This window comes from Terrapene carolina, unplaced genomic scaffold (genome assembly GCF_002925995.2).
Source record: "Terrapene carolina triunguis isolate 2854851 unplaced genomic scaffold, T_m_triunguis-2.0 Scaffold662, whole genome shotgun sequence".
Classification (NCBI taxonomy): domain Eukaryota; kingdom Metazoa; phylum Chordata; order Testudines; family Emydidae; genus Terrapene; species Terrapene triunguis.
Window position 1 is genome coordinate 2,478,019 of NW_020665013.1, and position 17,432 is coordinate 2,495,450.

General features: G+C 42.4%; 1 protein-coding gene across 1 annotated transcript in view; it reads left to right on the forward strand.

Annotated features, from left to right (window-relative positions):
* RANBP3 (RAN binding protein 3) overlaps window positions 1-17,432 on the forward strand; it is a 187,651-nt gene that overhangs the window by 43,699 nt on the left and 126,520 nt on the right. Inside the window, exon 3 of the mRNA XM_029913475.1 lies at window positions 8,054-8,254. Within this exon, the coding sequence (XP_029769335.1) occupies window positions 8,054-8,254 (201 nt within the window). The remainder of the gene's footprint in view (window positions 1-8,053; window positions 8,255-17,432) is intronic.

Genomic DNA, 17,432 nt, shown 5'->3' on the forward strand with positions numbered 1-17,432 from the left:
GCTTGGCTAACTGCAGGGAAGGATTTCTTTTCAGCCACAGGCAAACAACCCAGTAGGAACAGTCACCTCTGTCCCCTTAATTAAATTCCCGTATTTCAACCAGGTTACCATGAATTATATCACTCTCTTGAGGATAACACAGCGAGATAAAGAACGGATGTTGCTTGAATGCCAGCAAACACCGGGACCATACGCTGCCAGGCTTTGTCATGCAATGATACCAGATTACTTGCTACTAGCATGGCGTGGTCAAGTGTCCTACCATGGAGGACGGAATAAGGCTGCACTACCCAGAAACCTTGTGGAAAGGCTTTTGGAGTACCTCCAGGAGAGCTTCATGGAGATGTCCCTGGAGGATTTCCGCTCCATCCCCAGACACGTTAATAGACTTTTCCAGTAGCTGTACTGGCCGTGAATGCATCCCAAGTCCTCAGGGCAAATTAATCATTAAAAAACACTTGCTTTTAAACCATGTTTTATATTTACAAAGGTACACTCACCGGAGGTCCCTTCCATGGCCTCATTGTCTGGGGGTTGAGAGGGTGCTTCAGTCAGGCTGAGAAAAAGATCCTGGCTGTTGGGGAGAACGGAGTGCTGTGTGCTCTCCACAAGCTCGTCGTCGTCCTCCTCTTCCCCATCCGCAGAATCCTCAGGCATGGCTGAGATTACCCCCGCCTTGGAATCCACAATCAGAGGTGGGGTAGTGGTGGCGGCCCCCCCTAGAATTGCATGCAGCTCAGCGTAGAAGCGGCATGTCTGCGGCTCTGACCCGGAGCAACCGTTTGCCTCCTTTGTTTTTTGATAGGCTTGTCTGAGCTCCTTAACTTTCACGCGGCACTGTAGTGAGTCCCTATTGTGGCCTCTCTCCGTCATGCCCTTGGAAATTTTTTCAAAAGTTCTGGCATTTCGTCTTTTGGAACGTAGTTCTGCTAGCACTGAATTCTCTCCCCATATAGCGATCAGATCCAGTACTTCCCATACGGTCCATGCTGGTGCTCTTTTTTGATTCTCGGACTGCATGGTTACGTGTGCTGATGAGCTTTGCATGGTCACCTGTGCTCTGCACGTTGGGCAAACAGGAAATGTAATTCAAAAGTTTGCGGGGCTTTTCCTGTCTACCTGGCCAGTGCATTCGAGTTCAGATTGCTGTCCAGAGAGGTCACAATGGTGCACTGTGGGATAGCTCCCGGAGCCAATACCTTCGAATTGCAGCCACACTAACCCTAATCCGAAATGGCAATACCGATTTCAGCGCTACTCCCCTCGTCGGGGAGGAGCACAGATATCGATATTAAGAGCCCTTTATATCGAAGTAAAGGGCTTGGTTGTGTGGATGGGTGCAGGGTTAATTCGGTTTAACGCTGCTAAATTCGAGATAAACTCCTAGTGTAGACCAGGCCTATAAGTACAGGCAGCAGCAGCAACAAATTTAGCAAACTGATAAAGGATATAAAGGAAAACTTAACAGGTATGTAAAAATATTTGAGAAAAGAGGTTATATTTTTAGCTCTGAGTGCGGAGTGTGGTTTAGTGGGTCAAAGCAGTGGGGAACCCACACCCCGGGTTTTTATCCTGGCTCTGAGAGGAGAGTGGGGATAGTTACCTTCTCTGGTAAAACCTGAATTTGTTTCCCCAGTGCGTGTTGCTTTTGTGTGCATGCCAAATGGATTGCAGGAGTGCCTTTACATGCTGTAGCTAACTGTTTTTGGGCAACTCCATATGTTAATGCATCAATTTTAGGTGTTAACCAACTCAGTTTTTTTTTAGTTTGAAGTAAGGCTGTCGATTAATCGCAGTTAACTCACGTGATTAACTCAAAAAAATTAATCTTGATTAATCACACTGTTAAACAATAGAATACCAATTGAAATTTATTAAATATTTTGGGATTTTTTTCTACATTTTCAATTATATCGATTTCAGTGACAACACAGAATACAAAGTGTATAGTTCTCACTTTATATTATTTTTTATTACAAATATTTGCACTGTAAAAATGATAAACAAAAGAAATAGTATTTTACAAATCACCTCATACAAGTATTGTAGTACAATCTCTTTATCATGAAAGTGCAAATTACAAATGTAGTTTTTTTTGGTTACATAACTGCACTCAAAAACAAAACAATGTAAAACTTCAGAGCCTACATGTCCTTTCAGTCCTACTTCTTGTTCAGCCAATTGCTAAAAAAACAAGTTTGTTTACATTTACGGGAGATAATGCTGCCCACTTCTTAATTACAATGTCACCTGAAAGTGAGAACAGACGTTCACATGGCACTGTTGTAGCTGGCATCGCAAGATATTTATGTGCCAGATGCAGTAAAGATTCATATACCTCTTCATGCTTCGGCCATCATTCCAGAGGACCTGCTTCCATGCTGATGATGCTTGTTAAAAAAAATAATGCGTTAATTAAATTTTGACTGAACTCCTTGGGGGAGAATTGTATGTCTCCTGTTCTGTTTTACCTGCATTCTGCCATATATTTCATGTTATAGCAGTCTCAGATGATGACCCAGCACATGTTGTTCATTTTAAGAAAACTTTCACTGCTAATTTGACACAATGCAAAGATACCAATGTGAAATTTCTAAAGATAGTTATAGCACTCGACCCAAAGTTTAAGACTCTGAAGTGCCTTCCAAAATCTCAGAGGGATGAGACACACTTTCAGAAGACTTAAAAGAGCAACAGTCCGATACGGAAACTACAGAACACAAACCACCAAAAAAGAAAATCAACCTTCTGCTGGTGGCATCTGACTCAGATGATGAAAATGAACATGCATCAGTCTGCACTGCTTTGAATCGTTATCGAGCAGAACGCATCATCAGCATGGGCGTGTGTCCTCTGGAATGGTGGTTGAAGCATGAAGGGAATCTTTAGCGTATCTGGCATGTAAATACCTTGCTATGCTGGCTAGAACATTGCCATGCGAATGCCTGTTCTCTCTTTCAGGTGACATTGTAAACAAGAAGCAGGCAGCATTAACTTCTGCAAATGCAAACAAACTTGTTTGAGCGATTGGCTGAAGTAGGGCTGATTGGACGTGTAGGCTCTAAAGTTTTACATTGTTTTGTTTTTGAATACAGGTTTTGTCATCGTCGTCCCCCCCCCCCCCAATTCTACATTTGTAAGTTCAACTTTCATGATAAAGAGATTGTACTACAGTACTTGTATTAGGTGAATTGAAAAAATTTTCTTTTGTTTTTTACAGTGCAAATATTTGTAATCAACAATAAATATAAAATAAGCACTGTACACTTTGTATTCTGTGTTGTAATTGAAATCAATATATTTGAAAAAGTAGAAATCTGAAAATATTTAAATAAATGGTATTCCATTATTGTTTAATCGCACAATTAATTGCCATTCATTTGATTAATCGCTTGACAGCCCTAGTTTGACGTTTTTTTTTCACTTCCCTTTGATCAAGTCGCAGCTCCTGTCTCCTAATGAGCTCTGTGAACTGTTCCATTTTTTTCCTTCATCTGATTTACCAGTTCAATGAAAGTATTTGCAACTTCTCCCTCCTGTGCACTTACTTCTCCCATTCTGACAGGCACTAGTCTAGGTCTGGGTTTGAGTTTTACCAGAATCTGGCTTTTATCATATGGTGGTGGTTGCAATGCAGTGGCCCCTGTTTCATTTTTTAATTTTGCTAAGGCCACCTTTTTCCATTTCTGTCCCCATTCTTCAGGCACAGGGTAGCTACCTGAAGCCTGCTGTTGACCACAAATAATTATAACAGGAAATGGCACATCTCTTTTTTTTGTAGGCTTTTTACAGCTATTTTCAATGTTTTATTCTGTTCCTATGCTTGCTGTTTCTGGATGGCTTGCCGCCCTGCAAGGGGAATGGGAGCATTCCAGGGCTCTAGCTTAGTTTGCAATATTTTACATTTTAAGGCTACAGTCTCTGCCCTAGCCTTACAGATTCCATTACATGTTTCTTCCCCACTATATTTTTTAAATTCATGTGGACCTCTTTTGCTAGCAACCCAGCACGTCCATACCGTATCAGACTCTGGTCGAACTGCTTAATAACCACAGGCTCAGTTCGTAGCGAAGGAACTTGGTTAGGTTTATTGTCGACGAGGCACGGTATTGGTGCCTTATACGTGCTACGAGTACATTCAGTGCATGTATGCCCGTGACAACGGACACAGCTGAGTTAGTGGCAGGACTTTCCACTATCCCCTCAGCTGGCCAAAGACGCTTCTCTGAGACTCCGTTTTACAAACAAGTTCATCTGATATAGTTAGATGAAAATTGGCTCCGTCAGAGTGTGTCAGCTATCACCTTAGGGTTACCATACGTCCGGATTTTCCCGGACATGTCCGGCTTTTTGGGCTCCAAATCCCCGTCCGGGGGGAAATCCCCAAAAGCCGGACATGTCCGGGAAAATCGGGACATGCGGGGCTGGCGGTGCCGGGCCGGGGGCTCGGGGGCCGGCTGTCAGTGGTGCCGAGCCGGGGGCTCGGGGGCCGGCAGTGCCGAGCCGGGGGCCGGGCCGGGGACCGGCAGTGCTGGGCGGGCCAGGGGTGCTCAGCCGGGGGCCCGGGGGCCGGGGACCGGCACCCCAGAGCCCGAGCCGACCCAGGCTGGAGACGCCGGGGGGCCAGACTGGGCCGCGCCTCCTCCCCCCACACCCCCCTTAGCTGCTTCAGGCTTCCCGCAAATCAAATGTTCGCGGGAAGCAGGGGAGGGGGCGGAGTTGGGGCGGGGACTTTGGGGAAGGGGCGGAGTTGGGGCATGGGCGGGGCTGGGGGCGGGGCCGGGGCCCCGTGGAGTGTCCTCCTTTTGGAGGCTCAAAATATGGTAACCCTATATCACCTTGTACATCTCTGTGCATCTCCTGACCTTATCTTTAGGATGGGTCAGCCTGTTCCTGTTATCTTTAGGGAATGTGTTGGTATCGGGGTGTTTGGTACCACCCTTCTGGAATATGTGTGTGTGAATGCTCAGCAAAGGTTTGACCACTACTTTAGCTCAGGCCTCTGATACAAGGGCTTATGTTTCAGGCCCTCTTCCTACTACACCTCCATGCACCCTTGTGCCTGCAGGGATTGGTTGTCACTGGCCCACAGCTGTGCAGGGGAACCCTCTACAACTTCAGTCTCATGGCCCCGCTCGCTCACTGACTAGCCATGAGTGTGAGAGCCACCCCCAGGCAGGAAGTATTCAGCAGCACCCCACAGTGTGGGGCTCACCTTGCTCCTGGCCGGCAGGGTCTCTGCTCTCTCAATTTCTAGCAGCTGTAAAAATAGTTAAAAATCAATAATCTTCTTAAGTGAAGATCAATATTAATCATTGAAATTAGAAAAAAATTAAAAGTCAAATTCTGCCTACCCTACTTGTCGGAGCCACTATTTCCTGAAATGCTCACTTGAGGCCTGTTCCTGTGAGGTGCTGAAGACCCATAATTTCCAGTGAAGTTAACAGGTGTTGAATGTGGCAAGCAGATTGCAGATTCAAACCTTTAATGTGGTGGTAGGCTATGGAGACCAGTTTTTAAAATGGACACTTGGATTTAGTGAAACATCAGAACATGCACATCTACTTATGTAGATGCTCCAGCACAATTCAGGGCATTTTTCTTATCAAACTTGCCTTAAATAAAATATGGTAACCTAAAGGTGATTCAGGACAATGTCTTCCCTCTCCCCCTCCCTTTTAATAATGAGACCTGCAGTTATTTTCTTTGGCTGCTTAGCAGATTTACAAGATTGACTTAGCTGGTGCTATTTTCAGTAAAGCTTTCAGCTGAAGTGGAAGTAGAGCCTGAAGAAAGCAGGCTGGTAGAAATCCCAGCACACTCACTCCTTCCAGAGCCTTATGGAAAGGGGGACTTTCTTCTCACAAAGAGGCTGTCCCTTGAGCCCCACAGTTGTCTACCCCTCCACACCAATTAAAAATAATGCTTATCAGCCTGTTAGATCTAGTTTCCAGATGACTGCACTAAAAATGCTACTGGCATCTATTATCTGATCTACAAGGCAGTTAAATTGTCAAGTGTTTTCTTTTTGAGACACAAAACTGTCAATTATTTTTTCAACCTTTTGGGCCTGATTTTCATTTACCCCATTCTGGGGAAAAGGAGATTTAGTGCAAATGAGAATGAGGCTCTTTGTAATTTTTACAAATGTGGTGTTCTTAAAGAGAATGTAGTGGTAGGTGCTGGATTAATGGTTCTGGAGTTAGAATTCCTCTTCTTTGTTCATCTTGTATAGTTTATTGAGCTTTATCCTTGTTATCTGATATACATAAGCTATTTCTTTAGCAATTGTATCATTTAGTCGAAATTATTATAGTAGTTTGAGTTAGTGAGCAGTGTGAAAACTGTATCAAAAATCTACTAGTTAGAGGATTTGCTGTATTAGAGACTGAAAAGCAATTTTAAAAAATGGTGCAGAGGAGGGGAGACAACAGTGGGGCTCAAGGGACAGCCTCATTATGAGAAGCCAGTCCCCTTTTCCTTAAGGCTCTGGAAGGAGTGAGTGTGCTGGGATTTCTACCAGCCCACTTTCCTGGGACTCTACTTGTGGGATCCATTTGTTCATGTAAGATTATCATAGAATCATAGAATATCAGGGTTGGAAGGGACCTCAGGAGGTCATCTAGTCCAACCCCCTGCTCAAAGCAGGACCTAATCCCAATTAAATCATCCCAGCCAGGGCTTTGTCAAGCCTGACCTTAAAAACCTCCAAGGAAGGAGATTCCACCACCTTCTCCACTTCTTTCTGACTCATTTCCTTGACTATTTCAAATTGGTGTTTGGGTTTGGCAGTCTTTGTGTATTTAAAATAAAGCTTTGAAAACTTAAACACCCCAGTATCCTGACCATTCCTGAGCAAAACCTTTCAGATGAGATGTAAAATCAAAGTTTTGTCCTCTTACGGATCATTAACAATCCAATTCACTTTTCACAAAAGTAGAGATGTAGTTTGGGTATTTACATTGTGCTTGCCTACAATAAACCCTATTGTTTCAGTTGTATATAGCATTCTTGACTTAATGTAATGTTTCTCTGTGCTATCAAACAGTTTTTGTGTTTCACCTGGAAGGTGGCTGCATCTCAGTGGTGGATGAAATGATCATGTATTTATGTATCATCTGATGTTTGTGAAGGGCTTTGAATTCTAAAGGATGTAAGGTGCTGTTTAAATATAACATGGTAATGGTGGTAGTTTCTTATTAGATACACTTGGTCTAGAGCAAGAGTTCGTCGACCTCTTCTCTTCTGTTGACTGCTTTGTAAGAGAGATCCAGCCATGGATACATCTACCCTAAAAAAAATCTCAAATCTTTGCATTGCTTGGGAAATTTTGTTGCTCTATAGATGGAGATCTGTGACACAGGAAAATTAAGTGATTTAACCAAGATCATTCAGGGAATCAGTGGCAGAGGTGGGAACTGAACCCAGATTTCCTAACAATAAGATCCTTTTCCCTCTAGTAATGATGTAACATAATTTAATGTAAATTCAAAAATATACACAAAGGAGAGACTCTCTGCCACTGTGGTTTTCAGAGAATGCATTGATACATGAACACAAAAGTGTTTGTTTTGCGAATATTGATATATTACATTTAAAAATCAACAAACACTACTCTTAAGCTGCATGGCCTGTAACAGTGGAATAATCCATTATTTCCAGCAATTGTCTGTTTGCTAATTGTTTCTCTGAGTTGTTCCCACTAGGCAGATAGAAGCTGTCAATCAAGGCTCAACAAAAGGAGAAACTAAACCCCAATAACCCTATGGTTGGGGATGTTGGGGCTGGCAGAAAAGCGGTTTTGGTTAGGGGGCACTAGTAGTTTTGGCTGCCTTTTTAAAGTTTATGTGCTCCATCTGATGCTTATTTGATGGGGGACTAATTCAGTTACAGGTTCTTACCTGTTTTATGCTATCTTTCATTGGAGCAACTTCTTCTGCCAGATCACGAAAATTTTGAAGGTAAAAAAGGATTAGTAAATCCTGTCACTTGGACAACTGCTCCATCATGTTGCAGCCTTGCATTGAAGGGACATTGTCTTTTTTGCTCCCAGTCCCCTGCAGAGCAAAAAGGTTTGTCGGATTCAGGCGAGGACCCACAGGGAGAGGCTGAGTCCCCCCACGGTGGTATGGGTCACACAGAATCAGCTGGTGAGCGCGACTTTGAGCTTCCTGCTCCCGCTGTTGCCTCAGTCAGTACTCTGATTCCTGCTTCTGAAGCCCAGCTTGCTCCTATTCAACAAGAACTGGCAGGGGTAAGTGCGAACCTACCGAGTACTTCTGCTGCTGAGGGGATTTAATTTTTTTTTAAATTCTGTCCATTTCCCTAACGGGGTTAAGTGATTGCTGTTAACTTGAGGTAATAAGTCTCATTGTTAATAGTTTTCCCAGCTCCTGTATTACGACTTCCAAAGCCAGTAGTTCAGTTGGTAGAAATATAAGTTCTTCTATAATGGGACCCTTTTAACAGGGAGAGTTTTAAGAGACCTGTCCTTTATCAAAAATTTCTTCAAAGGGTAGAAAGAGATGCAGTGATTCCAGGAGCAAGAATTCTCACAAGCCAGAAGGGGAGGTGGGGTGGGGGTGGTAGGTAGGGAGTTCACAATCATCTAAAAAGCAATGGAAGTAGCTATTGTCTAGTTCATCTTTGAAAGAAGAAGAGGATTTTTCTGACTCTAGGTCATAATCCTCCAATACAACAAAGCCAGAAAAGCTAAAGAGCTCTTGTTCCCCTGGATTCAAACAGGAGCATGTCATTCCTTCGTTTTAGAGGATGTAATTTAGAAGCTGAAAGAGAATTTCCTAATGCAGGCAGAAGAGTGAAACTGTAGATTTGAAAAAAACTTTTTAAATTCAGTTCCCAAAGGTAGGTAAAGTTGTGGCTTTGTTGGCTAAAGGCTGTGATCCTTGCAGAGAAGGAGAGACTATTTTCAGAAAGATCAAATGGACAGACTGGTGTTACCATGTGTTCTGTCAAAGCTGTTACAGTATAGTGCTTGGAGACAAAGGACAGTACACCAATCTGGACAAAACTGAAAAGTCCTTCATAAGAGAGAGTCTCTGTAAAGCCTTTTTATGAGATACATCTGTGGAAATGCAGAGGGCTGTATGTTCAAATACAGTTGCTAAATATCATTGGCTGAGACAATGGAAAGCTGATACCCAAATGAAATAGTTGCTAGTATCCTCTAAATTGGCCAGGAAAAGATTCTTTGGACAGCCCTTCAAGAAAGTGAAGCCTAGAGAAAAGAAAATAGAGTTTGACAGATAACAATGCTTTCTTAGAGTTCAAGTTCTTTATAAAATCTAAGTAGTACTATTGTCAGGCTAGATAACCCAGAGTTTGAATAGATTCTGGACATGCAAGAACAGTCTTTGGAGTCAGCATCTGGAAGAGAGATCATACAGGAGTTGGGTTTCCAAGCGGACTCTGATGGCTAATTGTCCTTTGTGACTATCATCAGAGCTTGCAAAGAACCCTCAGGAGGATGGCCAATAATTCAGCAATGGCCAATAATTGACTTCTGGAAGTAGGTTCTATCAAATACTCTCAGGATTCCTCTTGATTCCTAGAACAAGATACAATTAATCTCTTGCCTCAAGATATACTACAGAACTCCTAACTTTTTTCTGTGCATCTTCTGAGTGCTGATATCACTAAATTCCTGGTTCCATCATAGGCTTTCAGAACATAATTCATCATTCATGTCCCCAAGAAGGCTGGTGAAGTAAAGCTAATTCTAGACCTGGAGGAATTGTAAGTAATGTTGATCTGGCAGTGCACCTAGCACTACTATTACCTGTAGAGACAGACAGACATGGGCTAGGTTCCCTGTTTGTCAAGTTTACCCTTGGTATCATGGGGATGGAGGGCTTTGAGAGCTGGTTACAGTTCCTTGATTTTCTGCTAGTCGTCTGGCCCAGGTTAGTGTACACCAGAGGCTGCTCTAATCTGCACCAGCTTGCGACAGTGCCCAAGGGATCATCTGCTAGCTGAATTTAGCTGGAGGATAGCGTGCTCAGGTCTCTCCTTCCCACCCTCTGCACCTGAGGCTGCAGGGCATGTGGCATGGTAATTAGCTATGTAAGCTCAACTCCAGCTAGGAGAATGTATCTAAGGGCTAATCTACACTGGCAAGGCTAAAGCACTGCTGCAGCAGCGCTTTAACATGGCTTGTGTAGTCACGGCAGAGTACTGGGAGAGCTCTCTCCCAGCGCACTAAAAAAACCCACCTTCACGAGGAGTGTAGCTCCCAGCGCTGGGGGACTGTTTACACTGGCGCTTTACAACGCTGAAACTTGCTGCGCTCAGGGGTTTTTTTTTTCACACTCCTGAGCGAGAAAGTTGCAGCACTGTAAAGTGCCAATGTAGACAAGCCCTACATTCTGCTTGTTTTGCCATGACCCTTTAGCAATGATGTATGTAAACAAATATGGAATTTAAGGACACAATGGACAAACGAAGAAGTGACAGTGTTTGTGTGCATTGAAGAGAATCTGCTGTCTCTTCAGGCCATGCATTTTACAGGAGAAAGACACTCAGGTGAATTGACTGAGCAGAAAGATGATACAGAACGAATGGCATCTGTGTAGGGAAACATTAATGAATACCATTTTATTTAATTTACCACAAATGACCTCTAAAATGAAGTAATCCAAGATTCTCTTCTTCATCAGGGAAGAAATTGAAGTGCTTTGTGTAGATGCCATTTTATATGATTGGCTGCTGTATTTCCTTTTCCTCTAATTTCATATATTGGTATGGAGAGACTTTTGAGTCACCATGATGGTTCCTTGCTAACAGAGAAGGCCATGGTCCCAAGTATTGTTTGTTGTTTATGTACTACTATAAACGTTCATTGTGCTTTGCAAAACACAGAATAGGGCACAGCCCCCCAAAAGCACAGTCTAACTCTTTGGTCTTAAAACAAATCCTCTCACCCACTTATCACTGGTGAATGGGAAGCCCCAGTTCTCTTAAATTTTTGCAGAATTTCAGGTTACTGTGTATAAGAGGTGACAGAACTCTTATGCTTATGAAGATAACATTCCAGGTGTTAAATGAATGTATATTAATGTTGTGTTGTCTTCCTGACTCTGTAAACATGTGACAGCCCACTGCCTCTGCAGCTGCTTCTGTTTACCAACCAGCAGCAAAGTAAAATTAAGATTCTGGGCAGCAATGAAACTGTCAATAAACTTGTCAATATGATGCTTCTGTTTGAGAAAGCATTTGGGGAGAAGGTTGGGGGAGAGGCTAAAGTAGTGGAGAGATGCAGCAGCCAGGATGCTGTGAAGGAGGAGAGGAAAGCTCCTCACAGCAGGAAGGGGTGGTTTCATTTTTTTCAGACTTTTGCTAACTGGAGGCTAATACAACAGATGAAGCCTTTAAGCACTGTCCAGTTTCAAAGATGACAAGGCATTCAGATGTACTGTCTGAATCCTTTGAAACATCAGGACCTGGAAAACTTTATCCTGGTCCCTATGTGGTCTGCAATTCTGAAGGTGTAGAATTTGCTGTGGAATTCACCCTTTGCTACAGAATTGCTCTCAAGTATCTAAGCTTTAAATTAAAAGGCTTGTTTCTGGCCCTCACGTTTGTGAAGGAAACCTTGCTAATGTAACTGTGTAAACTAATGAAATGGTATCTTCTGAGTTTGTAGGTAGCCTAAGACAATAGCTGTGAATTTTGCTAGTCATATCACTAGAGTGAAAGATCTAAAATCTAAAGACTGCAATTGAAATGTCAACATTGATAACTGTATCACTCATAATGGTAGCAAAAACATCCAGCTAATTTCACATGCCCGCAAACTGCTTCCTATGCCTCGAAAAGTGGCAACTGTCCCTATCCCACTTGCCAAACACTACAGCTTCTCCTTACAGCTTCTGCAATGCAGCTGTCTTGTCAGTACAGAAATCTGAGATACTGAAAACTTGAATGTGTGTAGAATGTAAAATAGAATTTACCATCAAAATAAACAACATTAGGACACTACTGCATAGATTGTATTTATCATACTTAATTTTAAAACACTCATTCTCTAATTTAAATGAAACTGAGACAGAATTGAGTTTCAGCATGCCATAGAGTACATGGACTATATACAATTACCTAGCTATTGAAGTGAGGTTCCTGAGTACCTTGACCTCCTCAATCATACCATGCTGTATTTGACAAAAGGAGGAAATTGACTTCTCAAGTGTATTCTAAATATTGGATTAGATTCAGGCACTATTTTTGGGAGAGAGAATACCTGATCCTAGGAATATTCTTCAAGAACTATAAGAATGACTCAAAGTCTGGAAAACTCACCTTATGGTGAGAGACTTAAGAAGCTCAATGTTTAATTTATTCAAGAGAAGATTAAGAGGTGACTTGATCATGGTCTGCATGGGGAAGATATTTCTGATAGTAAGAGGGCTCTTTAATCTAGCAGGAAAAAAGGTCCAGTTGTTGGAGGCAGAAAGTAGACAAATTTACACTAGAAATAAGATGTTAATTACCATTGTTGTTGAAAATTTATCATTGAAACAATTTATCTAGGGACGTGGTGGGTTCTCCATCATTTAGTCTTTAAGACTGGATGTCTTTCTTAAAAGAAAAGTTTCGGGCTTGATGCAGAAATTACAGAGTGAGGTTCTGTGGCCTGTGTTATGCAGGAGATCAGGTTAGATGATCATAATGGTCCCTTCTGGCCTTACACTATGGAAGACTCTGATTTCTGAGTTGTAGAAATTCAGTGGGTCTAAGTATTGGCTCACTTAGAGCAGAAACTTTAGTCATGATGATGCCTTAAATTACCTTTAAAAAAATATTAGGTTAATGTTGCAAAGTCAAGCACTCAGAAGCTGAGAAATGCCAGAATTAAAGTGGTCTGTGCAATCTTAATTTGTCCTCCTTTTGCATATGCATTTTGATAGTCTTTGATTACATGATATACTGTCCCATTTCCCTTCCTGATCTCTCTCTGACCCAATTGGTTACAAGTTCTCCTCCCTAGGCTTCTGACCCAATCTGGGTCCTCCTTGACCCAGTCTCTTTGCCCAGCAAGTCCTGGTTCTCCCTATGGCTCCTTGTGAAATGTCTCCCTATCCTCTCCAACTGGTTCCCTTAGGTCTCCCCCTGTCCATTTTCCTCAGTGGCTCCCAGACCTAGTTTCCTTGCCAAGCCATTCCTAGTTGCTGCCACCTGCTAGCATTCAGTCCCAGTCTCCATCCCTGCAGGCTCCTTGTCCCAGTCTGTTCCCCAGTCCTCCTCTGTACTGCCTTAGGTCCAGCTGTTGTCCCCTCTGCATTCAAATCCCGTGTCTTCCTCCTCCATGCTGACTGGGTATCAGCAGGGAAGACATGGAGAGCACAGGAGAAACTGGTTCCCTGCTTTCTGTTCTGGTGCCTGGTCTGGCCCCAGCCCAGAGCAGCCATTACAGGGAAAGTCCAGCTTTGCCCCTATAGCCCAGGGCTGGAGGATGCTCACTCATTTTGTGGGGATGGTGCATGCATTATCTAATCAGCACTAAGAGCTGTGAAAGGCTCAGATATGCTCAGTGAGGACAGACTCGGTGATTTTAGCTGTTAAGCTCTAGCAAGTCTCTACTGAGCATGTGCAAGCTGGGATTTTTTAAAAATGTGGGTGAATTTTTACAGAAGGTGGCAAAAGGCACATTACTGACATGCAGCTCACCAATTTCAAGTCCTTGCTCCAAAGCATGGGGGCCCTAGAGTTTTCCAAAGAAAGGCGGTGACCAGGAATTTAGCAGGGGAAAAAAGTATTTTTCTCTAGCTTTGTTCTTGGAAATGGCCAACCGTTTTGGCTGAAACTTTGCAGAACAATTTAGCCTGAGGCAGACACCCAGCATTGAAAATTTCAGCCTAAATAGTTAGTTTGGCAAAGTTATAGGCAACTGAAAAGAGGGTCTTATAATGGGAAGTGTCATGCAACTTTAAGCAGTGCTACCAGCACTGCCCATAATAAAGGATTCCAAAATGCTTAAGCAAGTTCTTCATCAGGGTCATTTCATCCACCACTAAAATACAGCAATTGTTTAACAGTGCACACCAACACTACTCAACAGTTTGGGACAAGAAGGGAATCATACTTCCTCCAGCTAGAACTGTAGAGGACATTTTTAAGCAGTCTGAATTTAATTACCCAAGTTGAATTTTTCTTATGCTTATCTTATTTTCTCATCCTTGTATGATTTTGTTGCGCTGCTAGTTATATCTTAGTTGTTAGGGTTAGTGGAAATTGCTGATATTTAACATAGATTTGCTAACATAAATTACAGCTTTGAAAGTTTTTCAGTCTGGAATTATTGGTGGTTGGTGCTTTCCTGTCTGAGCCCTGATTGACAGCTCTGAACTATCTCTGGATTCTGGTGCGGAGGAGAAACTGAGGCATTCATATCAATAGGCATGCTAAGTAGGAAAAAAAGTAGCACATGAGAGATTTTCCTTTTTCTGTTGCTTGAAACCACTGCCTTTTTAAATGATATTGGCAGCATCAGCAGCCACTAGCAAATTTGGCATGCATGCTTTTTATCTTGACTTAATCTGCAAAGATTTTGGTCTAAGATGCATAGAATTCATTCTGAGGCAGTGGATATATAGCTCTTTCCTCTGCATACATGTCTGATGAGTAGGGCCCTACCAAATTCACGGTCCAATTTGATCAATTTCACAGCCAGGGTGTTTTTTAATTGATCAACTTCACGTTTTCAGATGTTTACATCTGAAATTTCACAGTGTTGTAACAGTTGGGGGTCCCAACCCAAAAGGTACCCGGAGGTGGGTCTGATTCCCCCCCACCACACCCCGAGCAGCTGTGCAGAGGAAGGGCAAGTCCTGTCCTTCCAGCCCGACGGGGACTTGCAGCTAGAGGCCCCGGCTGGGGCACTCCCAGCAGCATGGGAGAGATCAGAATTTCATGGGGAAGGGCTTATTTCAGGGTCCATTACATGTTTTTCAGAGCCGTGAAATTGGTAAGGCCCTACTGATGAGGCTTCCTAGTATTGATACACTTCACCCACAGAATGTAGCAGTTGAGCATTGTTTTATTGATGCTTGCTTGGGATAACCTGCATAACTCACAACTGACAAGGACTTCAATGAGTAATGTGGTCATTCAAGCCAATAAAATGTTTAGACCACACCACATTGTGTTTTCTGATCTCCCATGTGTCTGAACCAGCCCTTCAAACTACAATATGTATAATATTATCATTGGAACAATAACTTTGTAAGGAAATTATCCTGGCGCCTTTGAAGTCAGTGGAAGGATTCCCATTGATTTAAAGGGATGCTATCAACCTGCTTATGTGTTGGTTTGCGATTACATGATTGTAAAAACCTATGTTAAACATTCTCTCCTCTTGCTGTATTAAAGATTCCCACTAATGGGGAACTCTTTAAATCACTGGTGATAAAGGGAAAATAGAAAAAGGGTCACGTGCACATACACTAGAAGAACATCTCCTTATTTCCATCTAATTTCTTTCAGCTACAGATTTAGCAGTAGGTTCAAACTACAGCATAGCAGATTTAGATTAAATCTCAGGAAAAACTTCCTAACTGTAAGAACAGTAGGAAATGGAACAGCCTGCCTCAGAAGGTTGTGGAAGCTCTTTCACTGGAGGTTTTCAAGATGAGACTGGATAGTCATCTGTCTTGGATGGTTTAGACACAACCAATCCTGCATCTTGGCAGGGGGTTAGACTAGATGACCCTTGCAGTCTCTTCTAACCTTGTGATTCTATGATTCGGTTTAGGAGTTGGATTAGGATATATTGACTAAACCAATCGTAAGTGCACGCATTGTACAGCAGTGTCAAAAATGCTGGAAGTCCCTGGTTGCTCTTGATTATTTGTGCCAGAATGAACATCAGAATATCTATACTTGGTCAGACAAATGGTCCATCAAGCTCAGTATCCTGTCTTCCGGCAGTGGCTGGTGCCAGATGCTTTAGAGGGAATGAACAGAAAAGGGCAATTATTGAGTGATCCATCCCGATATCCAGTCCAGCTTTTCTCAGTCAGAGGTTTAGGGACACCCAGAACACAGGGTTGCATCCCTGGCCATCTTGGCTAAGAGTTGTTGATAGACCTATCCTCCATGAACTTACCTAAATTATTTTTTGAACCCAGTTACACCTTTGACCCTCTCAACATCCATTAGCAGTGTGTTCTACAGGTTGACAGTGTGTTGTGTAAAGTACTTCCTTATGTTTGTTATAAACCTGCTGCTTATTAATTTCATTGGGTGACCCCTGGTTCTTGTGTTATGTGAAGGGGTAAATAATGCTTCCCTATCCACTTTCTCCACACCCGTCATGATTTTAAAGACCTTTATCATATCCTCCCCCCTTAGTCCTCTCTTTTCTAAGATGGACTGCCCTAGTCCTTTTAATCTCTCCTCGTATGGAAGCTGTTCCTTGCCCTTAATCTTTTTTTTTTTTTTTTTTTTTTTTTTTTTTTGCCAATCGCTATACTTTTTTCAATTCTAGTAGATATGTTTTGAGATGGGCTGATCAGAACTGCATGAAGTATTCAAGGTGTGGGTATACGATGGATTTATATAGTGGTATTATATTTTCTGTCTTATCCTTTCCTAATGGTTTCTAACCTAACATTCTGTTTGCTTTTATAACTGCTGGTGCATATTGAGTAGATATTTTCAGAGAACTATCCACGATGACTCCAAGATCTTTTTTGAGTGGAAACAATTAATTTGGATCCCATCATTTTGTACGTATAGTTGGGATCATGTTTTCCAGCATGCATTACTTCGCATTTATCAACACTGAATTTCATCAGCCATTGTGTTGCCTAGTCAGCCAGTTTAATGAGACCCTTTTGTAACTCTTCGCAGTCAAATCTGACTGCAACTATGTTGAGTAATTTTGTATCATCTGCAAACTTTGCCATCTCACTGTTTATCCCTTTTTCCAGATCATTTATGGACATGTTGAACAGCACTGGTCCCAGTACGCATCCTTGGGGGATTCCACTATTTAGCTCTCTCCATTGTGAAAACTGACCGTTTATTCCTACACTTTGTTTCCTATCTTTTAACCAGTTACTGATCCATAAGAGGACCTTCACTCTTAAGCAATCTAAGCAGTCATGGCATAAGTGCCTTTGGTGAGGGACCTTGTCAAAGGCTTTCTGAAAGTCTAAGTGCATTGTGTCTACTGAATCACCCTTTTCCACATGTTTGACCCCCTCAATGAATTCTAAAGATCGGCAAGGCATGATTTCCCTATACAAAAGCCAGGCTGACTGTTCCTCAACATACTGTGTTCATTTATATGTCTGATAATTCTGTTCTTTACTATAGTTTCAACAATTTGCCTGGCACTGAAGTTAGGCACACTAGCCTATAATTGCCAGGATTGCCTCTAGAGACTTTTAAAAAAAATTGGTGTAACATTAGCT